Raw genomic sequence first — 20,496 nt, 5'->3', positions numbered from 1 at the left:
TAGAAGTGGAGGACTCAGTGTACCTCATAATAGGATCGAGGAGGAGTCCACGGATCAGCCTAGCAGCAGGACCTTCATGAGGAAGTTCCGGCTTCCGGGCCGGGTCGATATCGAACGGATTTCAGCCGGATATGAAGACGGAGTGTTGACAGTACGGTGCCGAGATCTCTGAGGAGGGCTTTCTTCATTGAGCCAGCTGATGTGCCAGAAAGGCTTGAAGTTCTTGCAAGGGCTGCTTAGTTTTAGTTTAAACATGGCAAATTAAAATAAGATTAATTAGATAATAAAATTTAGTTGTGGCGATTCTATTTTTTTTTGTATTCCAAGCATTGGTGGATTGTACTTGATTTGAGTTCTCACAATATTGTACAAATGTTTTAAACTATTTTATGTATTCCTCTTTAATTTCTTGCCATTTTAAGTGATGTTTAATGAGTTTATTGGTTTTATCGTGGTTTTTATTACAAATGATTTATTACTACTTAGGGTGCTTGAATTCAAAATGCGGTAAATCGGAGAAGAATAGTCTAACTACTAGAAAAATAGTTACCTATTGATTATTGTAGTTTCAATTGTCATGATTTGACACATTTAGTTTACTATTACTTACAATTCAATGACGACAACTTAATTAAGTGAATTATAATAATAATTAGTTTTCAACGAGAAAGTATTCCAAATTTAAGGGAAAAATCATATTTAAGTATTAATTATGTTTGAAAATTTCTGAAAATCTACGTCATTCAATTGTAACAATTGAAACTATAAGAACCAAAGTCGAACTTCCCTCAAATACCAACCAAACTTCGTAGCCAGTTCAAGTTCATGAACCCTTTGATTATTAAATAGCAATACTCCCAAACTTCTAAAAAAAAGGTCGTACCCAGTGCACAAGGTTCTCGCTTTACGCAAGGTCTGGGAGAGTTGAATGTCGGCTAGCCTTACCCCCATTTTATGGAGAGGCTACTCCCAAGTCTCGAACCCGAAACCTACCGCTCATGGGCGAAGGTACTTGCCATCGCACCAAGTGCGACATCTACTCCCAAACTTCTAGATTAAAAAAAATATATATATATATATTACGAGCATCGGACGATAAAAAGGACTGTATAAAACTTGTTGTGGCCGCAAAGAAGATAAAATGTGCAAGTCACGAGAATAAAAGACGGTTCATGGGGTTTTGTGTTGGGGATCTAAGAACGTCCACAACCTCTGGTTCGAGCTCTCCGAAGGCGAAAGCTCTTTAGCCGATTCATCCCCTCCGGTTCGAACGGTTCAGGTTGTGATGGTACGGATCATATGCTTATTGATTATAAAGGAGACTAATGTCTAAGTAATTGATGTATAAAAAGCAATGTTGTGTATTTTTGCTGTTATATGTTTTCTTTTTCGTTTCGTTTTCTTCTTCTATATTGTTGCTAAGAATTCTGTGTTGTTTATCTAACCACAGTGGTTTCAGCAATTCCCAGAGTTTCAACCAAACCCGTTGTATATTTCGGGAGTCTTATGCTGGAGTCTATGTGCCAACTCTTGCTTCTCAAATTGCAGAAGGTATCTAATTCGTTAATTGGTGTTTACATAATGACAACATTACTGTAACTGCATATGTATGTATGTATCTATTGGATTTAACTTCTGGTCTGTAACAAAAGGTATCTAATTAATTAATTGGTGTTTACATAATTACAACATTACACTGCTTTGGTATTCATTTGATCTTCTTTCCAGTTTGTACGAGAGCCCGTGGTGGACCGCCGCCAAAAACCCATACAAATCTGCTCTGAGTCAGCTCATTGCAGTTGAGTACGACTCACGCGACATCTACCGCCACCGCCTCCAGCTCATTGGCTCCACACTTTCTCAGGTATTCATGTTTTTTTTTTTTTTCCTTTTTTTTTCCTGATGAGAATGTAGGTTTTGGATTTAGCATTTGATTTTCTTTGATAGGATTTTTTTGAATTTATTGTGTGGAAATTGGGTTTCATCTGAAAAATCTAAATGTTTTAGGGTTTTTGTTTGCTGATTATTGTTTGTTTTATTTGTATTTTTTTAGTTATATTTAATTTATGTTTATATTGGGACGTGTCTTTAAGGTTTAATACATTTAAAGTAACAACGCAATGGTGGTAGGAATAAGCGTTCTCAGGTATCTATGGATGTGATATGAATTAGGTGGATGATGTTGAAGCATCAGTCAATAAAAACCAAATAGGAACTCATATATTTCACATTAATCCATACATTATTGCTTGAAAGATTAGCTGCTGAAACAAGATCAACACACTTTTTTTGCTTTTTTGTTTAGCTGTTAAAACACGTGTCTGGCAGGACATATATTTTGCTATCTTAACTTGAAGGGCAATATAAGTGTTAAATGCATGTTGCTTCTGTATCTTAGGAAACAGAGTATTTTTTTTGCAATTGTATCTTTTGTAATCAGTTCGGTTGAATGTATATAAAAACCGAACTGCTCATCTTACCGAAATCTTTCGCTCATCTTACCGACACCTTTCACTCATCTATCCCTTTTGTTTGTTCATGATTGTGTTGAATTTTTTTTTTTTAGGTTAAATGTCTTATTCATGTGGTTAAAGCTGGTGCATTCAAGTCCAGCAACGCGCGGCCATTTTTGCTAGTAAATACTAAACTGAGTAATATCCGACTGGGGCTGTTGGTCCTTCAACTGGTAGAAAAGGCTTCTCTGGTTCTGGTGGTGGCGGTGGAGTGGCAAAGCACCAAGGCCGGTAGTGGCATAGAGTAGCGGGGACTTCGGTCAGGCAACTCGAAAAGCTCATACGCGGAAGTGTTTTGGTGAATAACTTGAGAGAGATGGATTTTTATCCCTTTGAAGCTTGTTTTGCATATAGGAGGGGAATTTGCAGACAAGGGTTGTGCCTTTGTTGTTTCTCTTAAGCAATGTCTGAAGATATATCATGTATTTAATGAATAAAAGCAGATGATACCAACTAAGATTCCTATTTAAATTTGTAGAGTTCCGTTACAACAAAAGTGATTTCCGCACACTGACCTTCTCTGCACTCTTATTTTTACAGCTCTTGAATTGAATGAATCACCAAAAGAATCAAAGGATACTCGAGGGTTACGAACAAGGAGACGGGTGCAGAAGGGGAAACCAGGCGTGAAATCACCACCCGTGTAGCATTCCAATAGTTTACTTCCAAGACTGAGAGTAAATTGTAGCAATAGTCCCTTAACTTTAACATAATCGATGGCCAATTAAAAATCTATTACTATTGATTCCTCAACTCATCAAAACGTGCAGTTATGATCCCTAAACTAAAAATCCATTACCATTGGTCTCTCAACTTTAATTCAACTGGAGAAATGATTCATCAACTTTAACCAACTTTAACCTAATTGAAGCAATGATCCCTCAACTTTAAACCAATTGTAGCAATGGTCTTTCCAATATAACTTATTTTGACAAAATTCTAATTAAGGTGACGAAAATAACCGTAACTATAAATTTTGATGAGTTGAAAGACCAATAGTAATGAATTTTTAGTTAAGGAACCACTGCTCCAATTTGATTAAAGTTGGTTAACCATTGCTACAATTTACTCTGCACCAAATGTCAAAAACCAGTTACATGAAACAAGGGTAGCTGTTTCATGGAACTGAGATAGGCAAGTTTTTGACAGAAGTCAAGGACCTCAAGCAGAGAGGAAATAGATTTAAACCCAACAGAATAAGTCTATGAACAAAAAGTACTGTTCTTAAATTTGACCACACATTAAAATCATCCAGAAAAGAATGGCATGGAAATGTTTTCAACCAAAATTTCACGACAGCAAACGAATCCATCAAATGCTAGCACCAGTTTAAAATCAGATGTTTTCATGATCAACGCAACACAAGAACCACGTAATTATAAGTAACATCCAAAAACGAGCAACAACTTCTATTCACGACTGTTAAATCACAAATCTAAACATTTTGACATGAGATGATTAGGGCATCTACCACTAAACCAAGAAACTCGACAGTCAACATAGAGACCACAGACAACAAAAATCCCTAAACAAAGAGCGATAAAGCGTTTTACAAAAGCAGCAATCTGCAAAACTTACAATCACCAGACATCAGTTGAAGATTCAATTCAACACATCATACAGAAAGATAAACAAAGTCTATCAATTGAAAATTCAACACATCATACTATTTCTATTAACTAGCACTAAAGTTGACAAACAAGATGCCTCACAACAGACAATTTGTTCACGATCGAACCTAAACACTGGAAAATCCAAATGCACGACACTTGGACAATTCCATTAAACAAAAATGCATCAGTGAACAATAAGCAGAATATTAATCCGCTGAATCGAACTTGAATCGAAACATTACACGCATCACAGCTGCTCAATAGCCTACAACTCTAGAAACCCGATTCCTAATTATCCAAATTGAAACAGAATAAATACACGAATGATAAGCGTAAAGTAACTGCAGGAAAGACTCATGTCAAACAACACAGAAGAACAATGTTGATATAAAATAAAGCAAAATCCATAAATACCCAAAATAATACAAAATCTAATCATTTTAGCTAAACATTAGTCCACTAAATCCATAAAACCGTCTCATTTCATTTCAAAATTCAATGAAACTCGAAAAAACATAAACCCAAAATCAGACAGACCCATTTACGATGCGGCGCCGTAGGGAAAGGTCCTCAAAACCTGAGCTTGGTGAAGAACCACCTGTTCTTCCCGGTCTTGAACCGCTCCTCGAACCGCTTCTTGACCTCCTTCAATGCAGTGACCTTCTTGTCCTTCGTCTGCAAGCACTCGACGTTGACGACGTCCTTGAGATCCACATCCAGGGTGTAGCGCGTGGGCATCAGGTGCTGGTAGTTCACGAGCTTGATGAAGGCCTTCACTCTGGATTTCTTCGCCGTCTTCTTGGCGGAGTCCTTGCGGATGACCTTGCCTGGGTACTTCTTAATCCCCGCAACCAAACAGTGGCCATAGGGACGGTCGCGGGTGCCATCGTCGAAGGCGCGCACGATGACGGCCTTGCGCCCAGCGTAGCGGCCCTGGAGGTTGATCACCGCCTTGTTTGGCTTCAGAAACTTCACCATGGCTGGTTTCTCTCTCTTCTCTCTCACTCTCTCTCTGTTGATCGGTTTCGGCAAAGGGTGGGGAGGAAAAACCCTAGGAGAGATATTTATAGTAACGGCGGCTCACTGAAACCCTAGGTTTTTTAGATATGGCCTGAACTATTGAGATTTTGTATTGGGCTTGGACTGGGCCGAGTTACTATTTTTTTCCAATCTTGTGCTTAATCGGGTAAAATAAATCCAATGGTCCAAATTTAAATCTAACAGTTAAAATAATTAAAAAAATTAATTTAGTAATTTTTCAATATTTATTGAAATTTAAATATTTTTAGGTTAAAATGTTTATAAAATTAAATTATGATAGTATACATAATTTTTTTTTAAATTACTTTAAAAGAAAAAATTAGCCTAAATTTATTATTTAATAATCTCAGGCTAAAAAATTTAGGCAGAAAAGTTGGAGCAGAAAAATTATTTGTGGGCTAAAACCTAAATTTTGTAGGCTAATAATTTTAGATTTTAGTCCAAGAGTTGGAGATGATCTTAAAAGTCAGAACCCAAACTAAATATTGACAAAATAAAAATCCAACTAAAACACAGATGATTCCAATGTATGCAGCCCATGGGCCTGAGAGCCCAAAAACTCAATAGTCACAAAACAGTAGCGATCAACGTCTACGTGTCCAACACGAGAGGAACAAGATGGTTGGTCCGTGACAGTCACTTGCTCTCTGATTGGCTCTTGATTTGTCATCCCAGTACAGGTTTGACACACAAGAGCAATACCCGTCTCTCGTGACTATCGTCTCCTCTCTTCCTTTTGAATCCCTCGCATCTCAAAAATCTCATCTATTTTTTTCTGCAAAATTTCCAAACCCTGAAAAAATTTGGTCGGATTTTGCTTCGAGCTGTAAATTGATTGCATAATCATGGCTCAGGCAGTCGAAGAATGGTACAAGCAGATGCCCGTCATCACCCGCTCGTACCTCACCGCAGCTGTTCTCACCAACATCGGTTGCACCCTCGACGTATGCCTCTCTCTCTCTCTCATCGAAAATTTTCAATCTTTCTCGCTCTAGAATCGTCCCTATTAGCTCTGTGCAAATGGGTTTATCTGATTTTGTCTAATTTCAATTGGGTTTTGACTGAACTTTAGAAATTTGTTTGTTCTAGCTTTGATTTTTACTTGGGCAGCTGAATGTTATGGCTTTTGTATACATTTGTTTGGGAATGATCATTTTCGAAATTTGTGCTTTTATGTAAATATGTTTAATTGTTTATTACTGTTATCTTGTACTTTAATGGAGCTTAAAATCTGGCAGCTGGGTTAAATTCTAGCAGCTGGGATTAAATTTTAGCATTAATTTTATTTTATTTTTCTCTAATTTGTTCTGGATTTAGTAGTTATTAGTGTTAACTTATCTCATACTTCACGGCCAATAGAGAATCAGTTAAGCCATTGAACTACAACCCACATAAAATAATATACAACCCCAGTAAACCTTAAAATGAATAAAGAAAACATACTTGCTGTCGAAGACATGCATGGATATTAGGTTTAGCCTTCTCTTCTCTGGTGTTTGATACAATACAACCTTCAATCCCTCCATTTATCTATATGGCCATATAATCTCTTATCTTGATGTCGGCATATATATAAATACACTAAGGTTTGATTACACTCACCCTATAAAATCTTACAATTAGTGGATTCTGTGTTGAAATTTTCATGCTTCATAGGATTTGTTGGAAGTTTGGAAGGTTTTAGGTAGTTCTTGTAGTTACTTCGTTCTCTTTGTTTACTGATTGTTTTCGTCGTTTAACGGTGAACTTTCGCAGATAATTTCTCCTCACAATCTGTACTTGAACCCTAATCTAGTGGTCAAACAGTATCAATTCTGGCGCCTCGTTACTAATTTCCTTTACTTCCGGAAAATGGGTAATTGCTACTATCTACTTTTAAAATACTTTCATTTGTTGGGAGCGAAATTCATGTCGGTTAGTTGTAACTGGTTTTTTTTTTTTTTTTCTTGAAATGGTTTTATATTTGGCATTGCCAGACTTGGATTTCATGTTCCACATGTTCTTTCTTGCTCGGTACTGCAAGCTTCTTGAAGAGAACTCTTTTCGAGGACGGACTGCGGATTTCTTTTATATGCTCTTATTTGGTGCCACTATGTTGACTGGGATAGTTCTGGTTGGAGGGATGATACCTCATTTGTCTGCGTCGTTTGCAAAGATTATATTCCTCAGCAACTCACTAACGTTCATGATGGTTCGATACATTTTCTTTGTTGAGTTTCAATGGATTTGTTCCAAAGTTTGGTATGTTCGTATTGTTTTTAGAGGACTCTTATGCATCCTGTTTTACAGGTCTATGTGTGGAGCAAGCAAAATCCTTTCATTCATATGAGCTTCTTGGGCCTCTTTACCTTCACAGCAGCTTACCTACCTTGGGTCAGTAATCTTGAATTGTTTTCTTGATTTCTGTTGTTGAACGTATATCTCTTTGGAATTAATCTTACACGAGTTATCCTGAAACAATTCTTTTGTTTTTCCGCCAGGTTCTTCTGACATTCTCCGTCTTTGTCGGAGCTAGCCCTTGGGTGGATCTTTTGGTGCGTTATCTTTTCTAGGACTCTGCACTGTTATTGATATATCAATTTAGTATACTGGTAGTTTCAAAATCGGTTGTGTTACTGTTAATTCACACATAAATCGTTCATGAATCTGCACGATGCTTTAAGGTTTCGAGGTTTTCATGTGCTAATCCTTTTTCTTTTTGTTTAATCAGGGAATGATTGCCGGTCATGCCTATTACTTTCTAGAAGATGTTTACCCACGAATGACAGGTCGCCGGCCCTTGAGAACCCCTTCACTTATCAAAGCACTATTTGCCGATGACCCTGTTATGGTGGCACGACCGAATGTGAGATTTGCACCACCACCCGTGGAGGAACTTCACCAAGATTAATCAGATCTCGAGGAAAGCCAGGTTGATGAGGGTTATAGCTTTTGGTATATTTATCTGGCATTTAGTATGGATTTTCGGCTTTGTAATATATAGAAAGATCTCCACTGATATGATATGTATTGTTTTTGAGTGGTGCTACACACCCCTTTTTTCCTTCCCCACACCTTTTTTTCCGCCGTCAGATTGAATGAATTAAAAAAAATCAAATGACAGAAATTAATAGGGAGTGTGGATAGCACCACACTTGTTCTTTCTTGCGCATTTTGTTACAGTTGAAAGCTCGTAATGTGCGTCTTTTCTCTGCCTCAATTTTTCTGTTTTACTCGCTGAGACGTCTTTTAGGGTAGCTATAAGCAGGTCGAAATTCTTGTTAAAAAGTCCTAAGTGCTTCGAAAAAAAGCACTTGGAAGTGCTCAGTGTGATTGCTTTTCCACAAAGCACTTTTCCTATCCATAAACACTTCAACTCTGTCAAAATGCCGACCCGTAAGCATTTTTATTTGACAGAAAACACTTTTCGCAAACATAGGCTTAAAACTAAAGCATGAAAAAATTAAAAATGATCTGCTTACATTATTTCACATCAATTGTCTACTGAGGGAAAAGAGAACAAATCGCTTCAGCTTCAACATAACCATGATGTGGAACTCAGAACAAATAGAAACAACACCTGCAACAGTAAAATTACACGAACATTTCCTTTCGTCGCAACAACGTCGATCGAATGAACCGTAACTGTCAAAATAACCGTGGAATTGATTCAACCATCTTCCCTTGGCTAGCTCTACAGAGCTGTGTAATATACATGCATCTTAAAAAAATGCCGGCAGCATGAGCCACGCCAGAATTCTACATCTGGACTTTTTTCTCTCGCTTTTCGTCTTGTCGATCAGTTTCATTTGCACCAAACTCCCTATCCGTAAAGAATAATCCTAGGGGGGCAAAATTAACATAAAGAATAAAAATGGATCATACTAACGGATCGGATGATACTGAGCCGATACTCTCTTGGGGGGCAATTTGCGCAAGATGTAAAGGACTAGTGCTGAAGGCAGGATCTCAACCAGCTGCAGAGGACAGATTTCGAATTTTAAAGGGGAAAAGTAAAAGACTTGAAGAACAAGAATGGAAAATTATCCTTAGAAATAGACAAGCTTAGTAGATTACCATGTAGTAGATAACATTCAAAACCGGGTGATCCAAAACATCAAGTGACAAGTCTGTATCGAAAGCTGATATGACAACCTACATTTTTCAATCGAGTTAATGAAACTCCGAGCAAACTGAATATATGCGGATAAAAGCAAGACCTCATAAAGCAAATCAAGAAAGTAGTGCAACTAATGAAGAAATATTATTGCTCTTTTGGGTTTTCGTTTAATTTATGTACATCTTATTTTGGAAGTAAGGTGTGTAAGACAGGCACAAAGATAACTTTCTTCAACTGGAATGTTAACTGTTCTTCTATAAGAATGCAAGATAAGGGTTCTTCAAATCACTACTGCATTAGAATGGTTTGAACCTTACCACCAAGCATCTTATGAGAAAGCAGGTGAAACATATGCCTGTAACGGAGCCAACCTGCAATGTCAACAACTTGTTAGTCAATATAACTAGTTTTAACCGAACAACTTGTTCGCCCATGTTTTCTCTTGCTTTCAGAACCCAGAAACTTGATCCACATGAAACTCACAACTCGCAAAAAGAGAATTTATGATGGAATTGCTTCATGATAGTACAAAATCCTCCCATTTAAATGCTTTGTACGTGTGTTTTAACTGAATAAGGTTTATTATACTGCCTTAAGCATGCACATATATAATTGTATTCTGAAGAGTAAACTTTGATAAACAAAATTTCACAATAAAGAAACGAATAAATCTAGCCAAGAAGATCCTACGCCATCAGTCTAGCAATAAGGTCTTCTAATCTGATGACGAAATGCATACGCAAGACACAAACCTCATGAAGTTTCTTCCTTCTCCCTTTGGATTCAATGGGGAAGCGCCTCAACATGAAAAATAACCTGAACAAATTGTTGATAATAATCCACCCATTAGACATGCACAGGCAGTAGCACAAACACAGAATAGACAAAGCTCCATATACTTTACAGAACACTAACCTTCCTCCGTATATCAAGAAGCCTAGTGCAGCCACAAATGACATGGCTGGAACAAAGTAGGCACCATATAATGAGTATTATTATTAAACAAGAGAAGCATGGACCAGTATACATGCCCGAACAAGTCATTTTCAATAATTGGATCCTTGTGAAACCTATAGCATGACTCGAAACAGGCCTTACCTGCAACAAATATCTTTCCAATGAACTCCACAATACTGTTGTCGTCTATCCAGAGGTATACCCAGATGCAAACCTGAAGACAAAACCACACTATTCATGAGGTAAGCTAAAATCTGTGTCTAGTACAAGAAGTTAAATATGAACAAACATGTGCCAATCCACGTTAGAAACACACAACAATTGTGTATTAAACAGGAAAACTATAAAAGTTTTATCTTTTTTCTATGTAAGTTAGCTACAAAATGGGTGAAAAAGAAACAACCTAGGAGGGTCAACCATACTCTTTTAACAGTTGTATAACTTTTCCCACCAACCTTCTTGAGAAAAAACATGCGGGATGAAGCTAATAATTTTACAGTTCCAAGAAACCTAAGATCAAGAAGATTAGCACAGAATGAATGACTGGAAGGTGAGCCAGCTGCTTACATAAGTAATACTCCCAGTAATGGCAAGGTTTTATAAACAAAAAAATTACCTAAAGCTATCGATGGCCATGTAGACAAAGAAAAATTAGCTACACAATACAAGTTATGTTATCTAGAGAAACCACGTGATGAATGAAGCATGCTAAGAAAGGGAAAATGGAGTGCACCTGTATAAAGTACATAACAGCATTGACCGATATATAAACAATCCTCAGCTTATCTGTTGGTAAACTTCTCGCCTGTTCATTGATAGTAAGAAAGAAGTCAGAAATCTTAATTCGTTGAAAGAAACAACGGCATTCAAAATTTGTACATCCCAGTAGAATTGAAGTCTGGTTTGAACCACTACTTCAGCAAAAATATGCACTTACCTGGTGATATATCTCCGCCCAAAATAGGACAAGAAGCGTGTACGTAGAGAAAAATAGCAGTCCAGGAAGATCCAACAAGACCAATATTAGTACCTGGTTCAAGATGCAGCTGCCCAATTTTAGTATACAGCCCCGAGGATGTTCCTTTCATTTTGTATTACAGTCTTTTCCATAAACCAGCCTTAATATCCCTTAAACCGCAACCACCCCACAAGTAAAACGGGCAGTGAACAAGATGTAAGTTCGTACGTTTTACAATTATACATTTCAAAAGCTACTACAAGTGTCAAGTATCATACAAGGGTAGGTTTAAGATGTGAACTAATTGAAGCTACACAAGACTAACCTTGGGGTGCAAACTAAACACTTGGCCGTGAAATCCGAAAACAACTGCTCGTACTGCAATATCAACACCAAAACATTTCAAACTCACAATCAAGGGGCAAAATACTAAAAAGAGACTCTGAATGGCAGTAAGTCACCGGGAATCACCTCCGTTAACGATGAAGTTCATAAGATGAAAAACCTTCTGCGTCGTCCACCCGTATTCTGGCACTCTCAATTCAATCCTTATTAGTTGAATCTGTGCAATCACAAACACAACCACTCAACTTAGCTAGCACCATTTCACAACTTTCTATATGAAAACAGGTGGAATTTTAGTAACTTGTGAAGTGAACGGATCCTGCTACTTTCGTACATCAACAGCGACAGTTTTCGCAATCGATTTATCCAAAATTTGAACTACCAATATAATACAAAATAAAAAAGTGGTTGTAATCAACAACTGTTTGATGTAATTTTTAGGATAATTATATAAATTTCAGTTTACTGAGAGCTCCGATCTTGAAACATTACTCGAATTCATGGAAAATCAGCTACTAATTAACCAAATAAGAAGCATGAAATCGAATCATATGCACTAAATATATGAAGTTAGAGAGAGCGAGAGACCAGAGCGACGGAGGAGACGAGGGCGTAGGCGGCGCTGAGAGCGTAGAAGATGCCGTCCTGCCACCGGGAGGACTCGTTGATCTCGTCCCACCAGCCGAAGAACATGGAGACGACCTCCATGGGCGCAGAGCTCAATAATGGCAGTGGCATTCTCGTCATTTCGCGGCGGAGCGCGAGAAGCTCAGCGAGCGAGCCAAGGTCAAAACGCTTGAGAAGCGGAGAGCAGAAGAGACCCAACTCGTCAAACTGCACGGCTCAGCTCCGAGAGAGAGAGAGAGAGACAGAGTGGTGAGAGAGAGGAAGCTGGAGGCAGGGGTAGTCTACCAGTACTGCCCCCACCAGACGGTCCAAGAGAGACGGAAAGGGCGAGGGCTCTTTGGGGATTTTGGTGCCTCTCACCTAAGCTTCTACGCTGACGACTTACACTGGGAGTGGTGCGGTTGTAAAGTTTCTCTCTCTCTCTCTCTCTCTCTCTCTCTCTCATTAAGTTTAACCGCCTCTTATCCTCTTTCTTTCTATTATTAGTATAACCGCCCCTTTGATCCCCTCTCTCCCTCTTTCTGCGCTTTTTTTGTAATTTCCATTTTTGTTGTCGGGTATCGTTTACTTAACTCATTTTTACTTATTAGCTCCTTTTAATTTTTGGCGTTAGCGAATTGGATAAATTATATTATCGAGAGTAGGTAAAAGATAAAAAAGAGAGTGTTACACTTTCTTTTCTATTTTTTGGCGGACGCTTACTTGTCTCTTGCTTGATTTTCTTTGTTGCAAATCAAGTGAATTGGACGGAGATGTAGATTAGATCGGTTAATTAAGTATTAGTGAAGAAATTGACTTTTTTTATTGATTTGTTATAATTTTAGATATTATTGTTTTTTGTTAAGATTTATTTTGAATATGAACTTACAAACCACTCTACATTATTTACTTTTTTTGTAAATCTTTTTTTTTTTTAATTTTAATGGGAAAAGGGCAATTTGGGTGCTATGAAAGTTTCACACGGTTTACATTCTCCCTTTATACAAATACAAGTTCAAATGTCTCTCTCTATGGAGTACGATAGTTTAGTTATTTTACTTTGCTTATGAACGTATGAGTTAATGGTTTTTGCACATGTTAGTTACGTCAATTGGTCAGAGTAATACGTCTACCACTTTACAACTAGATTTGATTCATTTCATTTCTTGTAAGTTAGAATAATTTAGAACTTAATAACTCGTTTAGACTACTTTTCAAATTTCCAAAACATGTCAACAGAAAAGACAACATATACAACCAGTTCCAAATAGTTTGCCATTTTTCTCTAATTACTAATCTATCTGAAGGCTATCATATGGATTTTTATAATAAAATTGACGAATTACGCTAACAAAATTATATATTAAAACCTCCATATGAAGATGATAGAAATTAGAATAGAACGTCGATAAAACAAAATATCGGCCTTTAATCTAATTTGATTTCTTTTAAGACCTAAACACTTAATCAAACTGGCTCGATTGGTAATGACCTAGACTGTAACCAATCGAATAAGATCAGTTCGATTTGGTTTACTAAGACTATTTTCAAATGTCAAAGGAAATGTTAAATTATAACTGTCAAATTTTAATTGATGGCTAATGTGATAATCTGAAGTCTTATGTCAAATTTTTTATTTCTCCAAACGAATTGTCAAATGATATTTTATTATTAATACAGAGTTTTAAATGGTTGTATTTATTGGTTGAAATGTTACCAAAATAAGAGAATCACCATTAAAAATAAAAGGTCAAATTTGACTTCTAATCACAAATGCTTCAAATTCAGTTAACAAATAACATTTCGGTTGAGTTTAATGTCAAGATGCTCTAAAACATTTTTCATTGTAAAAAAAAAAAAATCTATTTGGTTTTGTTAGTTTCAAAAACATTTTTCATATTTTCAGAAACTAATAATATGGCAAATTTCAATAAAATGGTCAAATTATTAGTTGCGAATTAGGCGCCAAAGGAAGTTGGCAGGGGGCGCCTAAACCTGGGAATTGGTTTAAAATTTTGGAAACCTGGCTGGGGCCGATAACCACGTGATGAAAGTGGGGAGATGCGATACCAGATTCGCTGATGCCGTGGGGTCCCCCACCTAGCATTCCAGACAACCGTTGATTGGGCAGCTGAATAATACTAATTTAACATGAAGGTGACGCGAAGTTTCTTGCCTGGATTACGTGGCGTGGCCGGTTTGGCGGTGTGGTTTGCGCCAAATTTCCTAATTTTGTAAAGGCTTAAATGTTACTAGCATATGGGCACACACAAAGTGTGTGAGAAATTTTTTTATTTTTTATTTTTGAAATAGAATGAGAGAGGAAGGGAGTGATAGAGAATATGGGAGTGGAAATATTTTTTTTTTAATTTTTATAATTAGAGACATGTTAGGATCACATGTAGGTGATGTTTTGAAAAAAAATGTGACATCCCACATTGACCAGGGAAGTGGATCCTGTAAGCCTTATATGTATATTCTCATCTCTACCTAACACGTGGCCTTTTGGGAGCTCACTAGCTTCGAGTTCCATCAGAACTTCAAAATTAAGTGAGTTCGTGTGAGAGCAATCTCATAATAGGTGACCTATTGAGAAGTTCTCGTGTGAATTCCCGAAAACAAAATCGTGAGGGCGTTACTCTTTCCAAATTTCATAAAACTCACCACAAAACTAATCTAATTTACTTACATCCGTAGCAAATCTTGCCTTTGTTTAGGCATGATATTAAGTTAACCAGAGTGAGTTGAAACACATATACATAAAAGAAAAATATTATGGCCAATTAGTTGGTTAATTGGAGTTTTAATATATATATATATATATTAGCGTTTTTTGTATTTGATGAGCCTCCTATTTTGTTTAAACCAGCCATCATAAATGATGTTGCTGGAGTACCTCGAACCCAATTTGTGTTAGCTCTTTAGGTTGTATTCTCCGTTCTTCACAAAAAATAAAAATAAAAACATTGTTATGTGTAACTAGCTTTATGGTTAAGAGAAAAACTGCTTGAGTGGTTTTTACTATGCATGACTAATTTTGAGGTTTATTTTTATTTTTTTTAATAAACGATATTATCTACATTGTAGGTGGGGGATTGACTAAGTCTCACATTAGGCTAGTAAAAATGTGGTTCAATTTGCCTTTAACGATAATCGAATATAAGATCTCTTACTTACAAATGAATAAGATACTATTAAACTGTAATACTAAGTAGCCTAATTATTTTTTCTTGTATATATACTTTATTATATAATAAACGCGCGAAACATTATCAATCAATGGTCAAAGATGACATTGTGGATTTGAGTCCCACCCATCAACGGTCAAAATGTCAAATAACTCTTCTTCGTGCCGAATTTGAGACGTGTGGTACTTCAACAAGAAAAACCGATGCGCAGACGTCGACAAAACTCAAAAGTTCCTCGCCAATATTTGGCTTGCTTTAATGACTTTGACATGCATAAGACGCATATAACTCATATACTTGGATACCAATCATGCCACCACACCAACTTATATGTTGCTCCTTCGACATGCGCCCTACCACCTAACCTTATTTCTTAGTAGTTGGGTCAATGACACTCAATATTTCTTACTTTAAATTCCACTTACAATTATAGTATCTTTCGTAAGTTTTATTAGAGCCGCATACTTGTTTTTGCACATGCTTAAAGTCTTGAGATCTTAAGAGATTAGGGTTAATCAGAGTCTTTAAGGGAATACATTCTTATTTTTTTTTAAGAAATGAGGATTAATTGTGAGACCCACATCACATTGAACTTCAACGATCCGATCCGTTTATCGTACATCATGCGGCTAAAAAATCATTTTAAATATTTTTGTTTAAAATTAATAATGAATAGTACTTGAAGAAAATTGATCACACGATGTACGATGAACGGACATGATATGAGGATCTCCAAGATCCTCATTCTTTGAATTAGACCTAGCTAGTTGTTTGGGTACGAAATAGACAATCATTCTTGAATACAATACAATGTTGTTTGGGTACGAAGTATACTGAAAAACTTCTCTAAAAAATGATGCTCGCATATCTAAACTTGCCTTAATCTAACTTAATCCTAGAACATTTCTCAAGTAGCCATCACCACTTTAGCTAACTCGAGGGCTTAATGTGATTTGGTTTAACTAAACACACGTGAAATGTGGCTGCCATTTTTCTTGCAATATTTTATCAAATACAAAAAATGTAAATTGTTCATTTAAATGCTGTCACTTTCCGAAGACCTACTATATAAAAGTTAGATTTAGAGGCCCCATGTGTTCATGTGATATTTATAGAAATATACACTGTCTAGTGGTGTCGGGCATGTCGACTATGACCTAATTTTTTTGTGATTTTATTTTGATTGGTCTTACACCTTGTGTCTTGTGAGTCCCTACTTTTATTAATACCACAATCTAAATCACATATTAATAAAATTTTATTTATCAACTAAAATTTTAATAAATTATCATTTTAACTCTCTCATCATAGCTAAATAAATATAAAAAATATGGACAATTTAGTAAGTATACCTAACACAAATTTTATTGTTTTTATACTAATATCACAGCTATATAAATATAGCATATCTTATTTAAAAATTTAAAAATAAATAAATAAAATCCACTTTTCTCATCTTCTTCCTCCCTATACATTCCCCTCTTTTTTTTCTTCCTTTTTTTTTATTTGTCTTTTTCTTTTTTTAGTTATCATCCGTACTCATTAATAATAAGTCATAGTAAAATAAAAAACAAATTTAGTTGCACACGTGGAGTGTGTGTGCTGATTGCTAGTCAATAATTAATATAGCACGATTAAGTTAACAAATAAGTTGCTTAGTATTACGATCAAATGATATTCTTTTTCATTTTAAAGTGAGAGATTTTAAATTTAATTTTTGAAAATAAGTTGTTTAGTATTACGATCAAATGATATTCTTTTTCATTTTAAAGTGAGAGATCTTAAATTCAATTTTTTATTTCAAAAATAAATTCAAACTAAATTATTATGGCTAATCAATTTCGAGACTTTATATAAGTTCGTTGGAACAAAGGAAATGCGTTCGTAAGTCGGGTTTGTGTCGACAATAATAAGATACAAACATAACTAGAGTTAACCTGAACGTGAAACAAATATTGTATTGCTATAAGTAATAACATGATTAAACCACTTAATATTCATAAGCAAAAAAATTGCCCATTTTACGAGTAATGTTATTCATATCATGTTTTTGTACCACTTTAGGTAGTATTTAATGTGAACAACCACATCATTTGATTTAATCATATTTTTTAATTTAGTTAATTATTTAATAAATTAATAATTAAGAAAAACTAGTTAATTAAATAATAATTGTAGTATACGAGAACTCTTTCTTCTTCATTTCCTTAGGTTTTGCAAATTTTTTAAATAATGTGACTGTCTATATCATATGCCAGCCAAAATGGTATAGAAATATAGTATAAAAATATAGTATGAATAGCCGTCTTTAAACAAATAAACGAGTTAAATTTGTTCTTTCACATTGAATTTATATCATTTTGTACGGAATAAGAGTCGTATGCGAGTTAACAGCTTACATGGTTATTTATACATGTTAAAACGTGTCACTTGTTTTACTGACCATGCTGACTGGGTCAACAAATTGAATTATAACACAAATTATGACCAAACGGATTTTTTTTTTTTTTTGTGTTGCTTTCAACTGGACTTATCTATACTACTATATAAAGCAAGAAGCTTATTTGGTTAACGGGCTTTACAAAAAATAATGGGACAACGATGCTCTTCAAACAAAAAAATTTAAAAGCAGCTCAAAATAATGAATAAAATAATATTTAATAATTAGTTTTTTTTGTACAATGTGTTTTTTTTTAATTAGTACTTCACAATGAGTTAGTAATAATGTGATTCAATCAATTTTTTATTAAATATTATTTTCTCTATTTTTAAACACGTTCAAAACATCTTAAGAGGCGCGTAGTGCCGGTTATAAAAAAAAAATTTCGCACGTGCATAATAATGTGATTCAATTAGTTGTAAAATGATTTTTTTTTTTTAACAAATGATAGGACAGGAGGTGAGCTTAGCCTCACAATGGGCTAGCAATAATGTAATTTAAAAAATGTGTAATTGCACTCCGTGATTCAAAAAATGCGTTGTGCATGAAGGCTAGTTTATGTAAATAGGACGACACGTCAGAAACAATCAACCGGGGATCCGTGGCGCAATGGTAGCGCGTCTGACTCCAGATCAGAAGGTTGCGTGTTCGATTCACGTCGGGTTCAAAACCCAACCCCCGTTTTCTTTTTTCTTTTTTATTTATTTTTTATTTTTCCATGACGTAGAGTCGGAGACGAACTCACCAACGTCACTCACACAGGATCACAAACCCACAACATTTTTCTCTGTCACTGTCCCTACCCCCTTCCCCTAATCCCTCTGCAAAACCCTAAACCCAGCCTCCATTTCTATCTCTCTCTCTCTGAAAGCCATGTCTCTTCTATCTCGCCTTCGCCACGCCGCCCTCACCCGCCACGCCCGCCACCTCTCCACGGCGGCCCCACCCTCCTCCATGGACAAAACTAGGACCGCCATCGCCCTCCTCAAATCCGAGAAAGACCCCTCCAAAATCCTTGAAATCTGCAAATCCGCGTCCCTAACTCCCGAATCCCACCTCGATCGCATTGCCTTCTCCGTCGCCATCAACCGCCTCCGCGACGACAACCACTACGACTTCATCCGCCAGTTCCTCGACGACCTCTTCGCCTCCCGCCCCGATCTCAAAACGCAGCGATTCGCCTCCCACGCCATCATCCTCTACGGCCAGGCCGGCATGCCCGACCACGCCGTCCGCACCTTCGAGCGCTGCCACGAATTGGGGATTCCTCGGAACGTCAAGACGCTCAACGCGTTGCTGCTGGCCTGTATATTCTCCAGGAATTACAAGGAGGTGAACCGGGTTTTTCTCGAGTTCCCGAAGATTTACGGGATCCAGCCCGATTTGGAGACTTACAATTACGTGATCAAGGCGTTTTCGGAGGCGGGCACCACCAGCTCCGCCTACTCGGTGCTGGCGGAGATGGAGAGGAAGAATGTGAAGCCGGATGCCAACACTTTCGGGCATTTGCTCACCGGGTTTTACACCGAAATGAAGTTTGAAGACGTTGGGAAGGTGACGAATTTGATGGATAAGCACGGGTTTCAGCCAGGGCTTTCTACTTACAACATTAGGATCAAGAGTTTGTGTAAATTGAGGAGGTCTTCTGAGGCGAAAGCGTTGTTGGACGGGATGCTTTCGAGGGGGATGAAGCCGAATGCGGTCACGTTTTGCCATTTGATTCATGGGTTTTGCAAGGAAGGGAATTTGGACGAGGCAAAGAACATGTTCAAGAACATGGTGAACCGCGGATTTAAGCCGGATGCAAACTGCTACTTCACTCTTGTGTATTTCCTGTCCAAAGGTGGGGAGTTTGAGAGTGCGTTGCGGTTTGCTAAGGAGAGCATTGAGAAGAATTGGGTTCCGAATTTCGGAACAATGAAGTTGCTCGTGGACGGGCTGGTGAAGGCTTCGAAGGTGGCGGAGGCAAGGGAGGTCATCGGGCAGATGAAGGAGAAGTTTTCGGCGAATCAAGATCAGTGGAATGAAGTTGAAGCTGGATTGCCGCAGTGAGAGCTCGGTGAGGAAGAAGATGGTTTACTTCTTGTTATGATTTTCTTGTTTCTTGCTCGAAATACAATCTTCTGTTTCAGTGTTTTTTGGTTGAAGAAATGTTTGAACAACCATACATTGTGCCTTGGCATTCAGTTCTCCGGTCGACTTTTGTGTCGATAAATCCTGCACAGAAGGTCAACTTTGTCGACATTATTCCGACCAATGACGTTATCAATACAAAATCCGTCGTTTTAATGGATCAATGGCAAAATGTCGTACCAATGACATTATCAATACAAAATCCGTCATTATTCAAATTGCTGGTACAAAATCCATCCATCCATTTTGTTGAATAAATCATAGCAATGGTCATTCTACTTTAATCAAATTGGAGCAAATATCTCTCAATTAAAAATTCATTACCATTGATCCCTTAACTCGTTAAAATGCGTAGCTATAGTTATTTTCATCAACTTCGTTAGAATTTTATCAAAATAAGTTATGTTGAAAGGACCATTGCTACAATTAGGGTCTCTCAACTCATCAAAACATGTAGATATGGTCATTTTCGTCTACTTCGTCAGAATTTTGTCAAAATGAGTTATGTTGGAATGACCATCGCTACAATTGGATTAAAGTTGAGGGACCATTTCTCCAGTTGGATTAAAGTTGAGGGACCAATAGTAATGGATTTTTAATTGA

The 20,496-nt window shown here is 36.8% G+C and overlaps 5 protein-coding genes and 1 non-coding gene across 6 annotated transcripts; 4 read left to right on the top strand and 2 right to left on the bottom strand.

Annotated features, from left to right (window-relative positions):
- The first annotated feature begins 1,169 nt into the window (after positions 1-1,169).
- Positions 1,170-2,987, top strand: LOC114819295 (uncharacterized). Its single transcript, XM_029087592.2, has 4 exons — positions 1,170-1,288; positions 1,451-1,551; positions 1,729-1,864; positions 2,567-2,987. Exons 1-4 carry the CDS (start codon positions 1,286-1,288, stop codon positions 2,759-2,761), a joined length of 435 nt encoding a protein of 144 aa, XP_028943425.1. The 5' UTR covers positions 1,170-1,285; the 3' UTR covers positions 2,762-2,987.
- Positions 2,988-4,546: 1,559 nt separating this feature from the next.
- LOC103412531 (large ribosomal subunit protein eL27) lies at positions 4,547-5,104 on the bottom strand. The gene has a single exon (XM_008351077.4). It carries the CDS (start codon positions 5,102-5,104, stop codon positions 4,697-4,699), a length of 408 nt encoding a protein of 135 aa, XP_008349299.2. The 3' UTR covers positions 4,547-4,696.
- Positions 5,105-5,968: 864 nt separating this feature from the next.
- Positions 5,969-8,218, top strand: LOC103422465 (derlin-2.2). The gene is made up of 6 exons (XM_008360528.4): positions 5,969-6,111; positions 6,923-7,022; positions 7,144-7,358; positions 7,457-7,540; positions 7,648-7,701; positions 7,878-8,218. Exons 1-6 carry the CDS (start codon positions 6,013-6,015, stop codon positions 8,055-8,057), a joined length of 732 nt encoding a protein of 243 aa, XP_008358750.2. The 5' UTR covers positions 5,969-6,012; the 3' UTR covers positions 8,058-8,218.
- A 391-nt stretch (positions 8,219-8,609) lies between these two features.
- On the bottom strand, positions 8,610-12,610 carry LOC103446705 (tobamovirus multiplication protein 1). Its single transcript, XM_008385835.4, has 11 exons — positions 12,115-12,610; positions 11,653-11,743; positions 11,507-11,559; positions 11,161-11,253; positions 10,957-11,028; positions 10,365-10,437; positions 10,182-10,227; positions 10,019-10,082; positions 9,584-9,637; positions 9,224-9,301; positions 8,610-9,123 (listed from the first exon to the last, which is right to left on the bottom strand). Exons 1-11 carry the CDS (start codon positions 12,271-12,273, stop codon positions 9,031-9,033), a joined length of 876 nt encoding a protein of 291 aa, XP_008384057.1. The 5' UTR covers positions 12,274-12,610; the 3' UTR covers positions 8,610-9,030.
- A 5,745-nt stretch (positions 12,611-18,355) lies between these two features.
- TRNAW-CCA (transfer RNA tryptophan (anticodon CCA)) lies at positions 18,356-18,427 on the top strand. Its single transcript has one exon. It is a non-coding gene; the product is annotated as a tRNA-Trp (tRNA).
- A 69-nt stretch (positions 18,428-18,496) lies between these two features.
- Positions 18,497-20,057, top strand: LOC103446706 (small ribosomal subunit protein mS86 (rPPR1)-like). The gene has a single exon (XM_008385836.4). It carries the CDS (start codon positions 18,634-18,636, stop codon positions 19,810-19,812), a length of 1,179 nt encoding a protein of 392 aa, XP_008384058.1. The 5' UTR covers positions 18,497-18,633; the 3' UTR covers positions 19,813-20,057.
- Positions 20,058-20,496: the final 439 nt, after the last annotated feature.

This window comes from Malus domestica, chromosome 10 (assembly GCF_042453785.1).
Source record: "Malus domestica chromosome 10, GDT2T_hap1".
Lineage (NCBI taxonomy): Eukaryota > Viridiplantae > Streptophyta > Magnoliopsida > Rosales > Rosaceae > Malus > Malus domestica.
The sequence above is the reverse complement of the archived record's forward strand: the minus strand, read 5'-3'. Positions and strand labels throughout refer to the sequence as shown.